Raw genomic sequence first — 22,657 nt, 5'->3', positions numbered from 1 at the left:
ACTACCAGAAAACTGGAAGTGACACTGTGGCTCAAATGGTAGAACACTAGCCTTGAGCTGTAAGAGCTCAGGGACAATGCCCAGATCCAGACTTCAAGCCTCGTGACCTACAAAACGAAAGAAAACAACCAAAAATATGTCCCATGCCAAGATAGCACTTGGTTTATAGCTCTGAGAGACAGAGAATCATGTGATGGATTGCTTCTCTATTATTGGCCTTGTAAGAGGAGTCCTTGTATTTTCCTATTCATGTTTTGTCTTTGATTCCTTACTTCAACTTCTCTACCTTCTTTTCTCAAAATATAAAGCAAGTACTTTTAAAACCGAATGTGGTGATGGCTAGGCATAGTGAGGCTGAGATAGGATGATCATGAAATAATATATATATATATATATATATATCTTACTATTCCATTGAATTTCATCATCTTGTAACTTTTGACCTGTATTTTTTTATTTTCTTGGTTACCCTATAATATACCTCCTCAAAATAGTTTAGCATGAACTAGCATTTTTATTATTTTCCAAACATTCTAACCACTTCCAGCTGCCCTTTGTGCTATTGTTGTTGGTTTGCTTCCTTGTATTAGGTTCCACAATAGGTTAATAGTTTTAAACATGCGAGGTTTTAAAGATTTACTAAAAGATTCCTTTTTCTTCTGCCCTTTCTTTCTTCCTACAGCTTCTGTGTCAACCGGGACACATTTCAATACTTTGTGTAGTTCAGGTTTGCCATTATGTGTTTGTAAATGATTATTATTGTTGTTGTCAGTCTTAGGGCTTGAACTCGGGGCCTGAGCACTGTCCTTGGACACTTTTTGCACAAATCTAGCTCTCTACCACTTGAGTCACATCACCACTTCTGGCTTTTTCTGTATATGTGGCACTGAGGAATCAAACCCAGGGCTACATGCATGCTGGGTGAGCACTCTACTGCTAGGCCGTGCTCCCAGCCCTGGGAATTTTTTTTTTTCCTGTATGAATTCTGGATTGGCTTTTCCCCCACCCTTTCAGTACTGCACAGGTATTTTTACATTGTCTTCTTTCTTCTGTAATTTCAGCTGAAAGATCTGCCTTGAAGTCTGTGTTGCTTCCTTGAAAATTACTATTTCTCCTCTTGAGCTGCCTTAAAGATTTTCCTTTGACATTAGTTTATCTTTGTGAGGTTTTTCTCTGTGTATGTGTGTGGCACATACACATGTGTGTGCTCAAACGTGTGTGTGCATGCTATTACTGGGACTTGAACTTGGGGCCTATGCTTTTTCATGGTTGGCCCTCTACTACTTGAGCCACACCTCTTTCTGGCATTCTGCTGGTTCATTGTCTTTCCTGGGCTGGCTTTAGCCTTGTTCCTCAACTCTCAGTCTCCCGAGTAGCTAGGATTGCAGACAGGTGTGAGCCACCAGTCCCAGCTTTGTCTTTAATGTTCATTGTGGTTGATATTTGTTGAGCACTTGAAATCTATAGATGAATTTCATCAGTTTTGCAAGACTCATCCAGTGTGCCTTAGTTTTTTTTTCCTGCTAGCCCCCTTGTTGGTATGCTACTGCTATGTATTTAATACAGTGCGGTTACCATACTGTATTTTCTAGAATCACTCTGGGACTGGGACTATTTGGGGATATTGACTTACTAAACCTTGTCGCTTCTGTATCCAGTCTAGCATTAAACCTATCCAATTTTTAAGACAATTTTCAGATTTTGTGTATTTCCAAGTAAAGGATATTTGAGGGTAGTTTTTGTTTATCAATAGTGGGGCTTGAACTCTGGGCCTGGGTGCTGTCCCTGAGCTCTTCAGCTCAAAGCTAGCACTCTACCACTTTGAGCCACAGCACCACTTCTGGTTTTCTGGTGGTTAATTAGAGATAAGAATCTTGAAGCCTTCTTGCAGCCTTTTGTTCTTGGGCCAGCTATGAGCCATGATCCTCAAATCTCAGCCTCCTGAGTGGCTAGGATTATAGGTGTGAGCCACCTGTGCCCAGATAGTTTTATTATTTTTTGAGATAGGGTTAAGGTAGCCTTGAATTTATGCCTCTTCTGCCTGCATGTTCCACCATTCCTGGCTGGGATTATATATGTATATATAGTATATATAACGTATATATTATATATGTATATGTAAGATATTAAGTCTTATTCTCTGTTGAAATTCTTCATATTTTTATTTTCTCCTTGATTTTCTTCAATAGTATTTTTTCTAGTCCTGGACTTGAATTAAGGTCCTGGGCACTTTCCTTGGGCTTTCTCAAGGCTAGTGCTCTATCCTTGAGCCACAGCACCATTTCTACTTTTTTCTGTGTATGTGATACCAAAGAATTGAACCCAGAGCTGTGTGCATAGTAGGTGAGCACTCTACTAGGTCACGCTCCCGGCTCTTTAATAGTACATTTTTTAAAAGTCCTAGTCTATTGACTTGTCTTCCTAGGTGGTTTATAGGTCAACTATGTGGCTCTTTTTTTCAGATTCATGGTTTTATTTTCCTGTATCTTTTATTTGTACATTTGCATATGTTTAGTGTGCTGGAAATTGTATATAAAAAAAGAAGTTTGTGTCTAAAACACAAAGGGTTTACTATCCTTTACATTGTTTCATATTGGGTAAAAAAAACCAAAAACATTTCAAGCCAATTAGGAATTGAGCAGGATCCGAGCTAATGTACAATTTTACTTAGACTTGGTCTATCTCTGTTTTAAGTCTCTAGTGGGTGATGCCTTTTTGTTTCAGGTCCCAACTAACAGAAAGAAAATCCCAGGTGTATCTTTGGCTTTTTTACTTTTGACACTCAGCCTCTAGGTAGTGTCTAAACTTTCCTGGCTTTAAATTCAGTGAGTTAATTCCCAGATCTTTATCTCCAGTCTTAGCTTGTCTCAGTAGAAGACAAAGGGTACATTCAAACCAAGTACTTAAAATTTAACAGAGGAAATAGGATAGGATTAAGGGAAACTAAATGAGATGGTGGAAACTGCCTTGGGATAGCAACTTTATAGAAACTATTTCCACTTCAAGGGACAAAGGGCACGTGGCTACTGGACCTACAAAACAGTTCTAAGTGAGCTTTACAACAGCTGTGTGGCCTTTGATGGCAGGACCCAGCTCTCCCAAATCTCACTTCTCTTTGGTTTCCTGCAAGAAAACCTCTAGAAGAAGTCAAAGCAAGAGACAGCAGTAGCTGCATTCCTTAAAGGTGACCCTTTGTGACATAAAGGATTTGAGTTATTCTGGAATGATAGAATAAAACATATTCATACATCCAATAATTTGTATGCTTGTGTACTGATGTATATGTTTGGAGGGCATGTATATGGGCCTGGAGGGGAAAGGAATCTTTTTTATTATTGAGGTAATGTATTGAGGGGTTACAGTTACATTCGCCAGATAGTAGGTATATAACTAGAAAGGAATCTTTCATTGGGCTAACATGCCCAGGTAAAGCTCATTCAGAAGAGTAACAAGGATGATCATTGCCATGATTGTTGTAGAGTGTGTGGTTTTGTGGTTGGTTTTCTGAGAATGAAGAAAGAGGCACTGATGTGGTAAAGGCATTCAGGCCCCATAAAACTTGGGGAACGGGCGCAGCACTTTCAAAGGCAGTGGTGGCTGGTGCGTGTCAAGACTAAAAAGGAAAGGAAAGTTCCAGGAGGGGCATTTGTTGACTGTTGTTTCGTGGGCATATTTGCAAGGTTTGAGAGAGAATACAAAGGGGTGGAAGCGCTGAACACAATAGAGATTCAAGACGCTTGAAGGTGTTCAGTTAGCCATGGCACTACCCTGAAAGGGGTGTGAGAAAGATAGCCAGTTCTTTTTTGTTGTTGCTTTAATGGTGACGCGGGGAGTGTATGATATGAGCAACATTTGAGACAGAGGGAATGAACAGGAAGAGTAAAAGGTTTCTACAAGGCTCAGGGAAGTGCTGTCCCTACACAAAAGGTCAGTAACAGCTGCCTCTGATGGTGCATTTCCTCAGTGGGAATTACAGAAATAAGGCAGGTATGGGGGTGTCTGGTCCTAAGGACCCAAAAAAGCACTGCCGGCTTAGAAGGACTTAGAAGGGGGAAATGTCACTACCTTACAAAGGGACTCAAGCGTACATGTGATATAGATGACAAATCAGCTACATCACCAAATTAACATCTTTCAATTCATTCAACTGTTTTTTTTTTGCTAGTTATTAGGTTAGGTTGAAGAGGTTAGGTATCATTCTGTACCATAAGAGGGGAAGATGTACAGTCAATGCTAGGCAAACTTTAAAATTTTCTTTAGAAACTTTTTTTTTGTCAGTCCTGGGCTTGAGCACTGACCTTGGACTTTTCTCAAGGCTAGAGCTCTACCACTTGAGCCTCAGCACCACTTCCGACTTTTTTTTATGTATGTGGTACCAAGAAATTGAACCCGGGTCTTCATGCATGCTAGGCAAGCACTCTACCACTAGGCCAAACTCCCTGCCCCAAGAAACTTTTTTTTAATGTGTGCCAAAAGTAGGGCTTGAACTTGGGGCCTGGGCACTGTCCCTTAGTTTTTTTCATTCAAGGCTGAAGGTCTACCACTTTAATCACAGGTCTACTTCCAGGTTTTTGCTAGTTAATTGGAGATAACATTCACCATGATCCTCAAATCTCAGCCTCTTGAATAGGTAGGATTACAGGCATGAGCCACTGGCACCCAGATAGAAACATCTCAAATTGAACTACTTCATACTGGAATCTTGGATTAACAGCAAACTTTTATTTATTTAATTTTTATTTTTTTATTTTTTATTTTATTTTTTTATTTTTTGCTGGTCCTAGGCTTGAGCTCAGGGCCTGAGCATTGTCCTTGGACTTTTCTCAAGGCTAGAGCTCTACCAGTTGAGCCTCAGCACCACTTCTGGCTTTTTTCCATGTGTATGGTACCAAGAAATCGATCTCTGGTCTTGGTGCATGCTAGGCAAGCACACTACCAACTAGGCCAAACTCCTGGCCCCTAACAGCCAATTTTTTAAGTGTGGAAAGGACTAGATGCCACCTTGAACCAACCGTTTTGCTTCTGAATAATGCTTAGAGAGACAAACCACAGTGTTCTTTTACACTCATGCCACACAAGTAAATGAAAAGCTGAATATTAGACACTTGGAGTTTTAAATGTAATTGTGACTTTTTGAAATAACAAGCTCAAAAATGGACCAAAGTATAAATCAAATGAGCAACTGGGACTTTTGATCCCTGAGGCATTAAGGGCAAGTTGTGTTCACCGTGTCGCTATAGCCTTAGAGAAAAGACTTTGTCATCTTGTAAGTGATGTGGGTTTCTGGGCTCCTGTTCTCCTCATATGATTTGATGGGAATTTCCTTTTCTTCAAAATGAATAGGCATTTTCTTGCTCTGCACACTCATAAACTTCACTGCCAAGGGACCCAGGTTTGAATAATCCTAGTGGAGAGACACAAGAAAGCAGGTTACTTGGTAAGTCCACCTTGGTAGATTAGGCTTTCTTGATTATACTTGACCTTGCACTGACATTGCAATGGTCCTGTGAGCTTGAGTGCTGAATTCCACATGAAATAGGAAAATCACTGTAAAACGAAAACAACTACACTGCACATTTGTATAAAAATTCCACAGCAGCCAGGCTTGGTAGTTCACACCTATAATCCTACCTACTCAGGATCATGGTTCAAAGCCAGCCCGGGCACTAAAATCCATTAGACTCTTATCTTCAATTAACCATTAGAAAACCAGAAGTGGCACTGTGGCTCAAGGGACCTTCCAAACCACCACTGTCCTTTGCTTCTTCAGCAAAGTGCCAGCCGTGAATGTTAAGTGCTGAGGTGAAGGGGTAAGCACAGACTAGAGAGTGGATGAAGGTGCTATGTTTCCTCTTGACACAGTTAATGCTGACGTTATTACTTGTTGTCATCTATTACCCTGTGAACCATCTGACGATAGGGGCTACTATCTGGGTATGTTTGAGAGTTCATTTCCTGGTTTGCCCCTTAAATTCCCAAACATCCTGACATCCAGTCGAGTTCAAAATAAAGAGCTCCCAGAATCAAAGTATGAGAAGAAGGAGGCAACATTTTACTTCCCAAGACTGCTTACACTTGTATTTCATCTTCAGACTATTCAACTGTTAAGAGAAATGGAAATTGATGGAGATCTGCCCACTATACACACTAAAGACATGGCAGTTCTACCACATTAAAAAAAAAAAAACTCACATGAGCCAGGCACAATGGTGTGTACCTGTAATCGCAGCACTCAGAAATGGAGGGGAGAGAATCACAAGTTTGAGACGACCTGGATTATATTGTAAACTACCTAGTTTACACAGCAAGACTGTCTCGAAAATAACAAAAATGTGAAAGGAAAAAAACAGAGTCAAGGGGTGATGTTGTCCAAAAAGAAATGTAGTCTGTTTTGCTTGCCAGTCCTAGGGCTTGAACTCAGGGCCTGGGCACTTTCCCTGTTTTTTTTTTTTTTCAGGCTAGTGCTCTACCACTTGAGCCATAGCACCACTTCTGGCCTTTTCTGTGTACCAACGAATTGAACCTAGGGCTTCATACATGCTAGGTGAGGCCACAAGAAATGTACTCTTTACCCTACTTATGTAACTATAAGCCCTCTGTATATCACCTTTATAATAACAAAAAGTAATAAGTAATAATAAAACATAATAGCAAAAAATAAAAATGAAACCCATTCGTATGGAAGTAAATATGCCATGCACTCAAACTAATGGTATCAGTGTGGGATTTGTGTACAGTTGTCTAACAGTCTGCAGTGGTGGTGACATAATGGGAGTTTGGTGAGCTGAGCTGCCTATACTAGGGATTGAGCCCGGGCCTCATGCCCTTGCTTAGCTCATTTGCTCAAGGCTGGTACTCTACAGTACTTGAGCTACACCCCCCCTCACCCCCTGGCTTTCTGCTGGTTAATTGGAGATGACAGTCTCTCAGACATTCCTGCATAGGCTGCTTTGAACCACAATTCTCTAGGACTGCAGGTGTACACCTCTGGTGCCCAGATGTGCTCACAGATCTTACCTTGAAATCCCGTTCATCCTCATACAGTAAGTACTTGAGAGGAGACTCGCCAGCCTCTGTGCATGAACCCAACTCCTGGGTCTCAAGGTGTGAAACCTCATCAGTGCTGTCTTTAAGTCTGAAGTCACCAGTCATATCCAAGAATCTCAAGTCTGGAATTTCTAATTCTGATGGCTTTTCTGTGATGAACACAAAGCAATGAATATGGTACACATTGTGAAAAGATTTGAAAATAACCTTCAATAGGCCCTTTGCCACATTTTTTTTTAAATTCTAAAGAACTTTGCACATCAGAAATGTAACATTTGGAGGTGGGAGTATAGCTCAATGGTAGTTCCTGCTTAGCATGTAAAGCCCTGGGTTCAATCTCAGCACTGGAGAAAAAGAAGTTGGGGGAGGGAGGAGTAGGTGGAATATATATATATATATATATATATATATATATATACAGAGAAAGAGAGAGAGATAACTTATTGATTAAAGAAGCAGCCTCATTTTAAGAAAGTCCAGAGTATATTTCCTTCTGTTAGCTAGTAAGTCCAGTAACATTCAGAAACAAATAAGGCTTTTGGTTGGCTAAACTGGAACCCAGACTATTTCTGTCCCTTTTCACTAGTAACTGTCTAATTCATTATGAAACAAGGTGAGTGCAATTTGGAACTGGTATTAGAAACTAAGTACAATGGTGCTTGCCTGTAATTCTAGCACTAGAGAAGTTGAGGCAGGAGATCTTGAGTTCAAGGCCAGCCTCTTATACAGTGAGACAAAAGAAAGAAGAGATGTGTGTGAGAGGGAGAAAGACAGACAGACCGACAGACAGACAGACAGATGAGGGAGGAAGGATGAGGGGAAGGGAGAAAGGCAGGAAGGGAGAGGGAGGGAAGGAGAGAGGGTAGACTAGAACACACATAGCATGAAGTCTGGAGGAGCTGATATGAAATCTATGCCCTGAGTAGCTTTTGCAGGAAACCTGCCCATAAAAGAAGGTCAGTAGCTGTTGATTGAGAAAAAAATAACCCTGTAATATATAAAACAACACCTATTTGTTTGTCTGAGATCTCCACCAGGTCTCCAGGTAGCACTTCCTGCCCTGTGGCTTGAGTAAGATAGAGTCTCCTGAAAGAACAAATGAGAAAACCAGTGTCAATCAATAAATGTATTCCATTTCTCTCCGGATGCTGGAGAGACAAAGGCAAAAATGAGAGGATTGTTCATATATGTAAGGTTCACAGCAAGCAGTATGCAGAGGTTTAAAGTGACAGCTGATCCATGTGAGGGCAACCACAGTTCCTGGAGGAAGGAAGTAGGGAAGGCTTCCCAAGGAAAGGAAACCTGAACTGACTCTTGAAGACTCAGTTTACGAGGACAGAGCTGGGGATATGGGAAGGGCAATCTAAGATAAGGGTGCAGCAACAGTGCCTTAAAATTGCTGCGGACATTGCTGTGAGGTTTGCCTAAAAGAGCAAACCGGGTCCCTGCAGCTGTGTGAATGACCACTTTTTCTCAGCAGTTCAACAACCAAGTAAACCTCTTGAATTATGGGCTGTCAATTATGTAAAGCACATGTATGAAGTGTTATCCAGACATCTATGAATATAACTGACTAAATATGTTCAGTATTTCCGTATGTACAAACTCTCACAGGCTTAACAGGCTGAGCACTCCTCAAGAGGTTGAGACCTGAGGTTCAGAGTCAACTTGGACAGATAAATCTGGGAACCAGCAAAAAGCTGGAACTAGAAGTATGGTTCAAATGTTAAGAGCCTCAGGCATAAAAAAAAGTCAAGTGAGAGCTTGAGGCCTTGAGTACCTGGACAAGAAAAAAATTTTTAGTACAAAGTTCACGTGTAGGTTTGATCTATGGGCAGATATGTCTGAGGCTATAGAATTGCTTCCTGGTTTTCCTATTATGAATAATTAAGCCTTCCTACATGTTACAACCTTCATAAATCAAGCGTTATCTCTTAGTTGTTAGTTTATGGTCACTTCTGTCTGTCCCATTTGTTGGGCAGCAATATTTTATATTTAATGATAGAGAAAACAGTTTGAAAAGCATTATGATATTAAGTTAGCACTGGCGCACTGGAGTCCCAGAGGAGTGATTTCTGGTTGACACTTGCCTTGTCTATTTAGCTCAGTGTATCAAATACTATAATGTTCCATGTGAATTGTGTAGGAAAAGAGTTGGGGATGCCTTGCATGAAAAATGTCATAACTGTATAAATCTCTTCTTTCTTTCTTTCTTTCTTTCTTTCTTTCTTTCTTTCTTTCTTTCTTTCTTTCTCTCTCTCTTTCTTTCTTTCCTTTTTTCTTTTTTTCAGTCATGGGGCTTGAACTCTGGGCCTGGGCACTGTTCCTGAGCTCTTCAGCCCAAGGCTAGTGCATTATCACTTTGAGCCACAGTGACACATCCCGTCTTCTGGTGGTTCATTGGACACAAGAGTCTCACAGACTTTTGTGCCTGGGCTGGCTTTGAACTGTGATCCTCAGATCTCAGCCTGCTGAGTAGCTAGGATTACAGGCATGCTAGAGGCATAGCTTTTATCTTACTTGTTTGGAATAGGATTTTCTTTTTTGGAAGACAGATTTTTCACAACATTAAAGGCAACGAAACCGTAGACAACACAGTGATTTACACACAACTGAAGATATGGGATTGACTGACAGCGTCTCTGCCTCCACTGAGGTGAGAAATTGTGAGAATTGGGGGATTTAAAACTTCGCAATTTTTCAATTTTATTACTTTTTCTTTTACTGTGCACATGTAATAGGTACTCGATGTGTTATGTGTTCTTTTTCTTCAAGTTGGAAATAGGTACAGCTTCTGAATACGCTCAGGTTATCTTCCTCGGGATTAACACATTTCCCTATTATGCAGACCTGTTAAAATGTTCTCAACAGCAGCCTCAAGGAATTTACAAGCCAGCAAGGAAGCAGACATGAAATAAGAATGAGGAAACTGGTTACAGAGAAAAAGTACATGGTGCGGGAGAGCCAGGTACTCAGAGACTCCAGTCAATGTCCACAAATACATTTGCTTTCTCCCTTTCAAATACTTTGATTTCACCTCCCCCAAATCAGAGGTAATTATAAATACAAGCAGAACTCAATGTCACTCCCTAAACAAAATCACTGGGGATTGAGTTTGCAGTCGTGAGCACTGTGGACTTTTCTGGGGGGTTGTGGGGAAAGCAGAGGATAGGGTTCATTTGTATCTAGCATAGCAAATGGCGGAGTGAAAAGTTCCATGTGAAGTTTCACATCGGGCTGTGTATAGCTCAGCAGCAGCACAAGGCCCTGGCCCCCCAACACTGAAAAGAAGTTTCACATCTCCCTTCCTGTCCTTGCAAGCAGCTCTGTCCTGAGGTCTGGCCAGTTCAAAAAAAAGAGGACAATGGATAGCAGATATAACAGGGTTAGAAGCTACACAGCAGTGACAGCTGGTAGATTAGACAAGATCACAAGGAAGACAGCAGCAGCAAGATGACAAGAATTTGCGGCTGGACAGTCATGTGGAGCTGGAGACTGATGCCAGGAAGGAGGGCTGGCAAAACCAAGCCTTGTCTCTGGAACTATAGACCTCTCTCCTCTCAGGGAGAGGGCTCAGCTCGGGGGTACAAAGTGCAGGAGGAGTCCAGTAAACCAATTATGATTATGTCTTATTTCTCTTTATCTAAATTATGCCTGCCACTTGGAATTTTAATTCCATATTCAAGAGCCTCAGCTTCCCATCACGATGAACCTAACAGCCTTGGAGTCAGGTGTGAAAACCTAACCTTCTTAAACACAAAGCAATGCATCTGGTGTCTCCTGCCCACGAACTATTGGGACTTGGTATGCCAGCTGTTTCTCCTCCTACCAAGTCATTTCACCATATGCTATAGAGAATTCTATAGCATATAAGGTAGCTAGAGGTCCAAAGCATTTCTAAGAAGCTTCTAGAACCTTAATCATCTACTCCCTTGTGCTAACTCTGCACCTCCTCTATATTTCACTGCACTGTTAGGCATATTAATTCGCAACCATTTCTTTGCTGGCCTGGGGCCTTCTAAAAGCTGGCTGGTGCTTGGTGTATGACATCACACATGACTGGTAGGCAAAGTAAGCCATGTCTCTACTGTACAGTGCTCAGCAATAATAATCCCAACCTTCCTTTCTATTGCCATCTGGCTGAAACATTGAAAAATTAAACCACCTTTAAAAGAAACAACTCTCTGGCTGGGAGTTTGACCTAGTGGTAGAGTGCTTGCCTAGCATGCACAAAGACCCAGGTTCAATTCCTCCGTACAACATACATAGAAAAAAGCTAGAAGTGGTACTCAGGCTCAAGTGATAGAGCTCTGGCCTTGAGAAAGTCCAAGGACAGTGCTCAGGCCCTGAGCTCAAGCCCAGGACTGGCAAAAACAAAAAACAAACATATGTGAAGCCCTGAATTCAAACTCCAATACTGCCAAAATAAAATAAAAATTTAAAACATTAAAAAAAACCTAACTCTTTACAGATACAAATGTCTACAAAACACTGTCTAGATCTGTTCATGGACTCTGACCTGGGTATTTTGAGATCCGTAAGTTTGCAGTTGAACAGTTGATCTATTAGGACCAAATTTTCTTCTTCCAGTATATGAACAGTGTTTTCTAGTTCTTCAACTTCCTTCTTGTGGATTGCAATCTGTTCACAGAGGGAGAGAATGGGAGTTAGTATCAATCAAGTTCTAGTCTCCTTCAGTTAATCCAGCTCTTGGAAGTGCATTTTCCTGAGAGGAAGTGCTAAGGCCTGTGGGGTCCTTCCTCTTGTAAGAAGGACTAAGTGGGAAATGGGACTCTCTGATAGGGAATTATCAGAACTTGTTTGGTGGGTAGTTCTTCTAGAAGAATAGAAATTGTCCTTGTCTACCCTTCAAAAGCACTGCTGAATTTAAGCAAGGCCAATTAACTTATTGGTATGGTATACTGGTAGCTCAATGAGAATCTATTAAAAGGTAATTACAAACAATACTAGAGAGACTGGTGACACGGGGTGGGGGGGAAGCACATATCTAGTAGCCCTTTCTGTAAACTTTTATGATATAGCTAGGATTCTAGGCGAGCGTGCACGCACGCACATGCAAACACTGATACTGTGGCTTGCACTCAGATCCTAGGCACTGTCACTTAGCTTTTTCTGTTCAAAGCTGGATCCTACCACTTGTGACTTAGCTCCACCTCTGGCTTTTTGGTGGTTAATTGAAGATAAGAATCTCTCGAGGGCCAGGAGTGTGGCCGCATGGTAGAGTGCTTGCCTAGCAGGCATGAAACCCTGGGTTTGATTCCTTGGTACCATATACACAGAAAAAGGTGGAAGTGGTGCTTTGGCTCAAGTGAGGAAAGTCCAAGGACAGTGCCCAGGCCCTGAGTTCAAGCCCCAGGACTGGCAAAATACTATTATTAGTAGTAATAATAATAATAATGAATCTCGAAGTTTTCTGCTTAGGCTGACTTCAAACTATACAATCCTCAGATCTCAGCCTCCTGAAATCTAGTAGCCAGGCTAACAAGCACAGGGCACTAGAGTCCAGCTTCCTCGTCCATTTTTGAAGTACGTTTTGATAACTGTTGTGGAAAGAAAGCTGACAGTGGAAAGAAACTACTGATGGATGCTGCCTGAGAGAGCCCCTGACTTTTCCCTGTGCCATCTCAGCAGCGGAGGTATTTGTGGGACACATCACAAGAGTGGAAGAATTAGAACTAAGGATAGAGAATAGGAGTTGGTGAGATGAATAGAAAAAAAAATGAACAGAGGCAATGAGATCAGAACACACACACACACACACACACACACACACACACACGCACGCACACACACACGCAAAGAGTCACCACTGCTTCTGAGAGAGAGCAGCTGAGAACTGAGAAGGAAATGGCAACCTTTTCTGCAATGTTACCAACATTGAATTGCACTTTAGGATCTTGAAGCATTCATTTGATTACTGAAAATTATGGCTCTGAGCTAGATACAGAATGCAAATGTGAATGAGACAAAGCTTCTTCTCACCACCATTTATAATTCAGTGAATAAGAACACAACTAACTATAAAGCAGTATCATAGAAGAGGCTCAATAATTGCTGGTGGTTTGGTGTTAGAAAGCATACATCATTTACCTGCCTAAATCTAGCAATATAGCAAAACCACTGAAGTCCATAATAGTCCATAATACAAAGCCAGGGAGGGGGTTGCAGTTTCAGGATCTCGTGTATTCATTCAAAGATAATTAACTTGCCTACACTCTTCAATGCCCTAAGGGAAAGTTTATGATTCTCAGTTGGGAAGGAAATTAAAGTTAGAGCCTGCAAACCTAAGGAAAACAATACAATAGTTGAAAATGTTTGACCTAAGGGCATGGCATGCCTGCAGCCAGCACACCTGGTTGTGGGTCTCTTTCCAAAGTTGGGAACAAGGCCCAGTTAGGGATCTCACAACCAGGACAGAAATATCTGATGATGTCAACTCCCCTTTAGGATACTAAGTAATGATCTTATCAGTATTGTAAACTTTTAGGGAAATAATAACTACTACTGAGGCTTGAACTCAGGGCCTGAACACTGTTCCTTAGCTTTTTCCCTCAGAGCTGGCACTCTTACCCCTTTAGCCACAGTTGCACTTCTGTTTTGTTTTTGTTTTTTGGATGTTGTTTTTTAATGGATAATTGGAGATGAGAATCTCATGGACCTTCCTGGCTGGGCTGGCTTTGAACCGGAATTTTCAGATCTCAGCCTCCTGAGTAGCTAGGGCTGTAGTGTGTGGCTCTAACTTTTATCATCGTATGACTATATTTAGCTTTTTTGGAGTAAGAAAGTGAAAAGGAGAAAAAGATTGGAAGACCACTTTCCCCCAAATACCTAAGACGTACATAGAAATCAGAAAAGAATATTTTGCTAATGCTAATAATGTTCCTGCTAATTGAGATCTAGAATAAAATATCTGTTTTTGAAATTTTCTTTTGAAAGTTTTACCATGGCCTTAGGTCTCCTCATGCTAACTTCTTTCCTTTATTTAGTTTCTCAGGTTTTCCATTTATTAAGTCATTTGAAGATTTCAATTCTGTTCATTTTCCTAATAAGTATGATAAATAAAACCAGATAATGAATTCATACAACAAGAAATCTCTGTACCCTTCCCAGGGCTCTGAATTCTGGTTATTGTTCAAAGAAGTTAAATGGAGAAATGTCTTTAAAGCATTCCATTATTAAATAATCCATTGTTACTCATTCTGAATCTGCCCCCAAAGAAATTGATATGCATTGTTCTATTTACGGGCAATAATTAAGTCTTATAATAAAACATCAAACCAGAAATAATCTTCATTGACTCTGTAAGTGAATTTTAATGATGCTAAAATGAATATTTATTGAAATAAGAATTAAATCTGAATTTTTAAAAAAAGATTAGTCTTTTATTGCTTTTATTATTAAGCCCTTTTCTCCTATGATTAAATTAAACTTGGAATATTTTTCTTTTGTTTCCACTGAATTATGAGAAGGAAAAAAGCAAGCAAAATGTAATTGTGGTTTCAGCAAAGTCAAGGCACCAATTGCAGCCTTTCTTTACAGTTAAATACAATTTTTGGTCATTTTCTTTAAAGCATTACATATTATAAAATTAAGAGTTGACTAAAACTGTAGGAACTAAAGGGATTCCCAATACACTGTGTGTAGTTGTGTGTGCACAGGTATACACACACACACACACACACACACACACACACACACACACACACACGCACATGTCAATGCTTGGGCTTTGATTCAGGGCTTCAAGCTCTTGCTCAGGTTTCTGGCTTTGGTAGATGGCACTCTACCATTGAACCACATCTCCCCTCTGGCATTTGCTGGTTAATTCAAGATGTTTCACGGACATTCCCCCCGCCCCCCCCCCCCAGACTGGCTTTGAATCTTGAGCGTCTTTTTCTCTCTTGAGTAGCTAAACAGCAGTAGGCCCTAGGATGGTTTAGCTATTAGCACATCTTGAGGGTTTTTTTTTGGTTTTTGTCCTCATTTGGATTTCATTTTTTTTTTTGCCAGTCCCTGGGCTTGAACTCAGGACCTGAGTTCTGTCCTTAGACACTTTTGGTCAAGGCTAGTGTTCTGCCACTTGAGCCACAGTGCCACTTCTGGGTTTTTCTGTTTATATGGTATGGAGGATTCATACTCTACTATTAAGCCACGCTCCCAAATCCAATAGGAAGGATTTTGTATTGATTTGTACACAAGTATCTCATGTCTACAGGAGACATTAGCTTTTTGTTGGATAATTCCAATGTTCTGGTGGTTTGGAAAAATGCTTACTCGTGTACACTATCCTGGAACACACATGTTTTCTGTTCTAGTTCCCATTTCTGCAAACTCTGAGCAGATTTTCCATGTTTCTCAAAACAGATTACATTTTGCACCTCCTGTGTCATACTCTTACAACACTGGACCAAACCTTACCTGCAGGTCCATGCAACCATAGGCTGTCATGGCAGCTTTTCTTCTAGGAAATAACTGAAACTTCACCTGTTAATTTCTCCTATTCTCTTTGTAGATGAATTCTTTGTTATACTTTAATTTTAACTCAGAGAGTCCTCAGGAGAGACAGGATGCAGTCTGCTATCTCAACACAATATTAATAATTCACAAAAGTTTTAGAATAACTAGGATTGGGCTGGGAGTTTGGCCTAGTGGTACAGTGCTCGTCTAGGATGCACAAAGACCTGGGTTCGATTCCTTGGTACCACACACATGGAAAAAAGCTGGAAGTGGTGCTGAGGCTCAAGTGGTAGAGCTCTAGCCTTGAGAAAATTCAAGGACAGTGCTCAGACCCTGAGCTCAAGCCCAGGACTGGCAAAAAAAAAAAATACAAAAAACAAACAAAAACTAGGATCACCTATAATTATTTACCTAAGATCTAAGCTATGTATATAATTCATCTCTTCAATGGGTGAATCTACATTCAATGATATTCACTCAATAAATGTTTAATTAGCATGGATTATTTATCAGGCGACAAGAATATACAACTGAAAAAAACCCAAAGGACACAGATGCATAGACAGACACATTTTCAACATATTTTACCAAGAACAGTCTCAGAAACAAGAATGAAGGCGTCCTCAAGATATCCTGAGGTAATAAAATGATTCACACAATTATCAAAGTCTGTGCCTGAAGGAGGAGTTTACCAGGCTGATGAGAGCAGAGAAGCCATGGAGATGATGACGGAGGGATCATTATGGACAACAAGAAGACAGCAGGACAGTAGCTCATAACAAAGAATTAATAGCCAGAGCCCACCACCTCAGCCAGAGCCATGCTGTAGTGCTGGTGCACAGAGACCCACAGCTCTGTGGAAGGCAGCACAGCTGGCTGAGCAGATGAGGAGGAGGAAGAGATGAGACGGGAACCTGATATCAGGATGGGTTGAGATACAGAGGCCTCAGTGAGCAGGGGCATCTTAAACACAGGTAAAGGGCTGAATTTGTGATCTCAGTGTTGTCCAAAAGACCAGAACAGTCTCCTTCCGAAGTCTCAGTGCAGGGTAAGACTGTGAGAGACAACTTAGAAGATGCTTTTGCTGGGCTGTGAATTAACTGAAAGTCCCCCAACTTTGTGTCTGTGCCCTCTGATCTATGCTATCCTCTACTGCAGCCCTTTTGCAATCACCTTGAGCTCCAAGAAGGAAAGAGAAGATTCCATGATAAGCATCTTGTCTGGAAGACAAAACCCAGGAGGAAGGAGGCTCATTTTTAGGACAGCAAGAAACTGTGTGTATTTGAATATAGTGAATTGTAAACCCTTGTGATTGTTCTCATGATATGTGCTGAATAAGAATAGTAATAGAAATAGGATTTCACTTCAGTGTCTTTCCCGTGACTTCAGTTTATAATTAAGCAACCATTTCCAGTTTAAAAATTGTGAAAGAAGCTGGATGTTAGTGTCCTATGCCTGTAATCCCAGCTCTCAGGAAGCTGAGATCTGAGGATTGGAATTCAAAGCCTTCCTGCGCAGGAAAATCCATGAGATTCTTATGTCCAATTAACCACCAGAAAACCAGAAGTCGTGTTCTGGCTCAAAGTGGTAGAGCACTAGCCTTGAGCAAATAAAAGCTCAGGGTCACTCCCATACACACGAAAGAAAAAATGATTTTGATGAATTCCACTTACCTCTTTTTTTAACCAGTCATTCTCCCAGATCTCTCGATAACTGCCCCTGTCAATGTACTTTACAGCATTCTAAAAGAAAGTTTCTATGTTAAGGAAAAATTGACACTTCACAATGGTGATACAAAATTTATCTGATCTTTCTTTTGTGGGTGGGGATGAGGGTGAGGGGGCCTGAATCACAACCTGGGTGTTGTCTCTTAGCTCAAGGCTGGCACAACTGAGCCACAGCTCTACTTCCAGCCTTTCGGTAGTTAATTGGAGATAAGAGTCTCATGGCCTTTCCTATCTGGGCTGAAGTAGCTAGCATTAAAGGCATGAGCCATGGGCATTTGACTTATCTCTTTTTTAAAACATGGTATTATTTCTTCACACATGATATGCAAATATTCTATTTCTGTGCCACATCCCCAGCCTAGAATTTTATGACACTGTATCTATGAGATGGTTTCATATAGATAGCATGTTACAAATTAAATATTCACTATCAGAAAATCAGAACCAAAAGAAGAGAAATTCAGAAAGATACTTTAGAAAAAAATTTTAGCTGGGTGCTGGCAGATCACATCTGCAGTCCTAGCTACTCAGGGGGCTGAGATCTGAAGATCAAGGTTTAAAGTTAGCTGGGGCAGGAAAGTCCATGGGACTCGGAGTTGACCACCACAAGAAGCCAAAAGTGGAGATGTAGTTTAAGTGGAAGAAGTGAGTTGTGGGGCTGGGAGTTTGGCCTAGTGGTAGAATGCTTGCCTAGCATGCATAAAAACTGGGGTTTGATTCCTCGGAAAAAAGCCAAAAAAGGTGCTATGGCTCAAGTGGTAAAATTCCAGCCTTGAGAAAGCCCAAGGACAGTGTTCAAGCTCTGAGCTCAAGCCCAGGAGTGACAAAAGAAGAAGAAGGAGAAGGAGGAGAAGTGGGAGGAGGTGAAGGAGGAGAAGCAGAAGGAGAAGGAGAAGGAGGAGGAGGAGGAAGAGGAGATGTAGTTTAAATGGTAGAGAAGCTAACCTTGAGCAAAAGATGCATAGGGACAATGGCCAAGTCCTGAATTTAAGCCCTAGGACCCCACCCCCACCCCCATACCCTCCAAACACACACAGAAAAAAAAACAGAAAAGAAAAATAAAAAATATATTCTAAATCATAAACATCAAAATAAACAATTTAATAAGTATATGAAGGGTACATTTATGTTAAGTCTTTAAGTTGGAAGGCTTTAATTTTTAAAAAAGTCTTTAAACCATATTTAATAAACTAAGAATGGACATCTATTTCCTAGGCACCAGTAACTTTTGCCCTCCAGCTACAACTAATAATTTGTTTCTTCAAACATACAGTTTCATTTGAACAAAGTCAAGAAGTAAATCCTAACTAAAGTTAGTTGGCTAAAAATTTCCTAACAATAAGAGCAGTGGCTATACATTAAAATGTCCTGAAAACTTTGAAAAGTTCATAACCCCAAACATATTCAGATCAAATAAACTTAGCATCTCAATGGATGAGATGCAGGCACCATGTGGGTTTAAAAACCAAAACCAAAAAACAAAAAACAAAAACAAAAAAACCAAAACAACAACAACAACAACAAAACTTTGACAGGTGATTCTGTAGTTACATCTGGACAGCACCAGATTATAGGGAGTTCAACTAAGTGCTAACTAAACATTCAAATGCTCAGTATTATGTAGAGAAACAACACGAGGCCAATTACTGCTGGCTCATCCCTGTCATCCTAGCTACTCAGGAGGCTGAGATCAGAGATCATAGTTCAAAGCCAGCCTGGGCAGGAAAGCCTGTAAGACTCATATCCAATTAACCCACCAGAAAATAACAAACATGAGCAGTGTAGTAAAACCAAGTGGGCAGTAGAAGCTCTCCAGAAACTATTTTCTCTAGGCAAGCCCCTACCCCTATAAGGATCACATTACTTGAATGAATACTTTTTGCAGTATGTGGACAAGTCCTGTGATATATAGGAGAAGCTATATGCTAGCCTAGCTAGCATTATAGACATGAGCCACTGCCATCTGGCTTATCTGTTTTTTAAACATTTTAAATTAACTCCACCATGGTCAGATACTTAATGGTCGATTTCACCACTTAGTCAGGTTCAGTTACGTAGTACATTAGGCAAGCCAACTATTGCTTCGCCATAATCCTCTGTATTTGTGGGAATGAGTAAAAGGAAGGTAACATTGTAAGAATAGCTGAGTCAACAGGGATCCAACAGGAATAACTCAAATTCAGAAAAAACCCTCTTACCAGATGTGTGTGATTCTGAAACAAGGGTGTCCCAGGTAAAGGAGATAATTTGTAAATAGAATTATTGTAGGGGGGAAGGAGAGTGGGAGCCAGATATTGTACATAAAATAAGGAAATTTTTAAAAAAAATGTTTGTGTCCTAAAATTTGAAAGCACCAGCCATGTACGGTGCAATGTCCTAGATTTAGATACATAAGAATATATATATATACACATATATATGTATATAGATACAGATATTTGGTGGCACTGGGGTTTAAATTCAGGGCTTAATATCGGTTATGCAGGCACTTTTTCACTTGATTCACATCTCAACCTTTCTTGGTCTTGTTTATTTTTGAGATGGAAGCCTGTCTATTTATGCTTCTCTGTAAGTTGGGACTCAAGGGAAGAATCACTATTTCAGCAGTTTTTAATTTTTTGTGTGCCAGTCCTGGGCCTTGAACTTGGGGTCTGAGCACTGTCCTTGGACTTTCTCAATGCTTGAGCTCTACCAAGAGAGCCACGGCACCATTTCTGGCTTTTTTCTATATATGGGGTACCAAGGAATGGAACCCTGGTCTTCGTGCATGCTAGGCAAGCACTCTTACCACTAGGCCAAACTCCTGGCTCCAATTTTTAATTTTTATTTATTTATTTTTGCTCATAATCTGAGTTTGAACTCAGGACCTTGAGACTGCTTCGCTGGAGGGCAGGCCTGCAGTTCAGCTCTCAGGTAATCATTTCAGAAATGGAATCTTACAGACTTTTCTGCCCAGGCTGGCTTTGAACTGCAATTCTCCATATCTAGGTCTCTTGAGTAGTCAGGATTATAGGCATGAAACACCCATACTCAGCTAATGTCCAGCTTCCTTATTGGTTAACATGGTAATTTCATGAACATTTGCTCAAAATGGCCTTGAATCACAAGCCTTCTAATCTCAGCCTCCTGAATAGCTAGATTATAGCTATGAGATAGCAGAACCTAAGTTCTTAACTACTAGGATAAACTATCATAAATGAAGGAAACATGTTGCTTTAAGATGGAAACAGGGGTTGTGGGCATGGCTCAGGTAGGAGAATGCCAACCAATGAGCAAAAGCATCAGATACTAAGTTCAAGTCCTGGTTTTGGATTCCCCTTAAAAAGGACCCCCTTAAAATGTACCTGGGTAGCCCACTCCTTCTTTTGTTCAATTTGCAACAAAGTGTCTCTGATTATTTTCTTTCTAGTATCTTCCAGAGTAATTTTATAATGCTCTATAAAAAGGAATAAAAAGTTTTAAAAAGACTCATCATGGGTAAAACTCTGATGTTAATAAACCATCTTCCATGGTTCTCATCCATGCTTGTTTTTCTTTCTGAATTTACAGAGTATATTTTTATGATACATCTAGTTCTTACAATTAGAGGAAATGCTCCAATAATTTGCCAACATCTTAATGTAAACTAATGTAAGATCAAAAGAATGCACATTCAAAGGACTGTCTGGTTTTTTTGTTGTTTTGCACCACACATTTAGGATTCCAGCACAAAAGTATAAATACATTATTATCTGCTTGAGTGGCACCGTGTACATCTGACTCCATCCACCTAGATTTCCAGTATTGCGGGCACGAGATTCCTGGGGCAGGAAAGACAAGAGTAAGAAGAGAGTGCAAAGACAGAGGGCGCTGGAAGGCAGTGTGCCTGGTGATTAGCTGAGCTCTCTGCGTGATGGGAGGATGGAGAAATGGCCATTATTTATTCTCTCCACATTTTCTTATGTTCATAAATGTCATATGGAGGGGGCAAAGATAAAGTTTTAGACCTCAATGTTCCTTTTTTCTTTCTGACACTGGGGCTTAAATGCAGGTCCTTGTGCGTTCCCTTGGCTTTTTTTTATTCAAGGCTGGTATTATTAGACCACTTGAGCCACAGCCCCCTATCTAGCTTTTGGTGATTAATAGGAGATAAGAATCCCACAGACTTTCCTGGCTAGGCTGGCTCTGAACTGCCATCCTTCTATCTCAGCTTCCTGAGCAGCTTAGATTATAGGTTTAAACAACTGGCATCTGGCTAGTTGTGGTTTATTTAGAATACACACACAATAATTATTCAGATCGCATTTCCTCTGGAGTATCATGGAGATAGTTGGACAGGTCCACACAGCCCTAGTTAAGTTACTCTAATTAAATTTTTTAAAAAATGAGATGAAGGATCCTGTGGCACCTCCAGTTAGGACATTGTTTTGTGTTGTTTTTGTTTTTTGCCTGGGGCAAAATGTCCTGGGGCTTGAATTCAGGCCCTGGGCACTGTCCTTGGGCTTTCCTCAAGGCTAGCACTCTACCACTTGTACCACAGCACCATGTCTGCCTTTCTATGTATTTGGTACCGAGGAATCAAACCCAGGGCTTTGTGTATGCTAGGCAAGCACTCTACCACTAGGCCACATTCCTGGCCCATAGGACATTGTTTTAACAGATAACTTTTCTTCACAGACCCATGATAGGGAAGGTGACCACCGCCTGCTTTCCTTGAGCTAGCTTTGTTCAACTGACCAGACATTTTCTCTGAATTCTCTTTAACTGTATTGATGTCATTTTGTAAAGAAAGAATGAGTTGAGCATGTTGTTCGCTTCCAACGTTCTTATATTCTTCCCAATATTCCTTTTCACCAAGTTTCTCAAGAAAGAATTTCTCGACAGTACTTATTTGTATGCGCATATCTGTTAGAAAGAAAATCAAGACATGTCATTTTTTTTGTTATAGCAATCATATGTTGCAATTTGATACCATAAAGCTAAAGTCTGATATAAAAATGCTACTAATTCATCAACACTACTGTGTATATGTAACTGTGAGAAATCTAAACTATTCATATTATTAGATTCAAAGTAAAATCGAAGCTTCCTATTTTAAATAAGTGTATACTGTGGAGCTATCAACAATATATATGCCTAGAAACCAACAAATTCATATATTCCTGTGATATTAGAACATGTTTTCCATACCATAGTGTAAGAACTTTTGTCTCTGAACAAAAGTGATTTATGGTCATTTTTATAAGGAAATTATTATTACCATTTTTCTGTGCATGTATGTGCTTGTATGTAAACTCACAGATTCCCACTCTTACTTGCCTTTTATAATCAAGGCTGCTGCTCTAATTCCTGGGAGACAGCTCCACTCCCAACTTTTCTTGTAGTTAATTGGAGGTTTATCACCAAATTAACCGTAGTTACACTCC

The 22,657-nt window shown here is 40.4% G+C and overlaps 1 protein-coding gene across 5 annotated transcripts in view; it reads right to left on the bottom strand.

Annotated features, from left to right (window-relative positions):
* Positions 1–5,097: 5,097 nt before the first annotated feature.
* Positions 5,098–22,657, bottom strand: part of Ccdc83 (coiled-coil domain containing 83) — a 36,378-nt gene continuing 18,818 nt past the window's right edge. For 4 of the 5 annotated variants that reach the window (XM_090348561.1, XM_090348560.1, XM_090348562.1 and 1 more), the window contains exons 5-11: positions 21,969–22,136; positions 20,597–20,688; positions 17,199–17,267; positions 11,567–11,688; positions 8,057–8,133; positions 7,018–7,196; positions 5,098–5,404 (exon numbers count right to left, since the gene is read on the bottom strand). In XM_090348561.1, the coding sequence (XP_090204687.1) occupies positions 5,243–5,404; positions 7,018–7,196; positions 8,057–8,133; positions 11,567–11,688; positions 17,199–17,267; positions 20,597–20,688; positions 21,969–22,136 (869 nt within the window). In that variant the 3' untranslated portion in view covers positions 5,098–5,242. The remainder of the gene's footprint in view (positions 5,405–7,017; positions 7,197–8,056; positions 8,134–11,566; positions 11,689–17,198; positions 17,268–20,596; positions 20,689–21,968; positions 22,137–22,657) is intronic. The other variant, XM_090348564.1, reaches the window with a different exon arrangement.

This window comes from Megascapheus bottae, chromosome 16, assembly GCF_031878675.1.
Source record: "Megascapheus bottae isolate mThoBot1 chromosome 16, mThoBot2.hap1, whole genome shotgun sequence".
Taxonomy (NCBI): domain Eukaryota; kingdom Metazoa; phylum Chordata; class Mammalia; order Rodentia; family Geomyidae; genus Megascapheus; species Megascapheus bottae.
The sequence above is the reverse complement of the archived record's forward strand: the minus strand, read 5'-3'. Positions and strand labels throughout refer to the sequence as shown.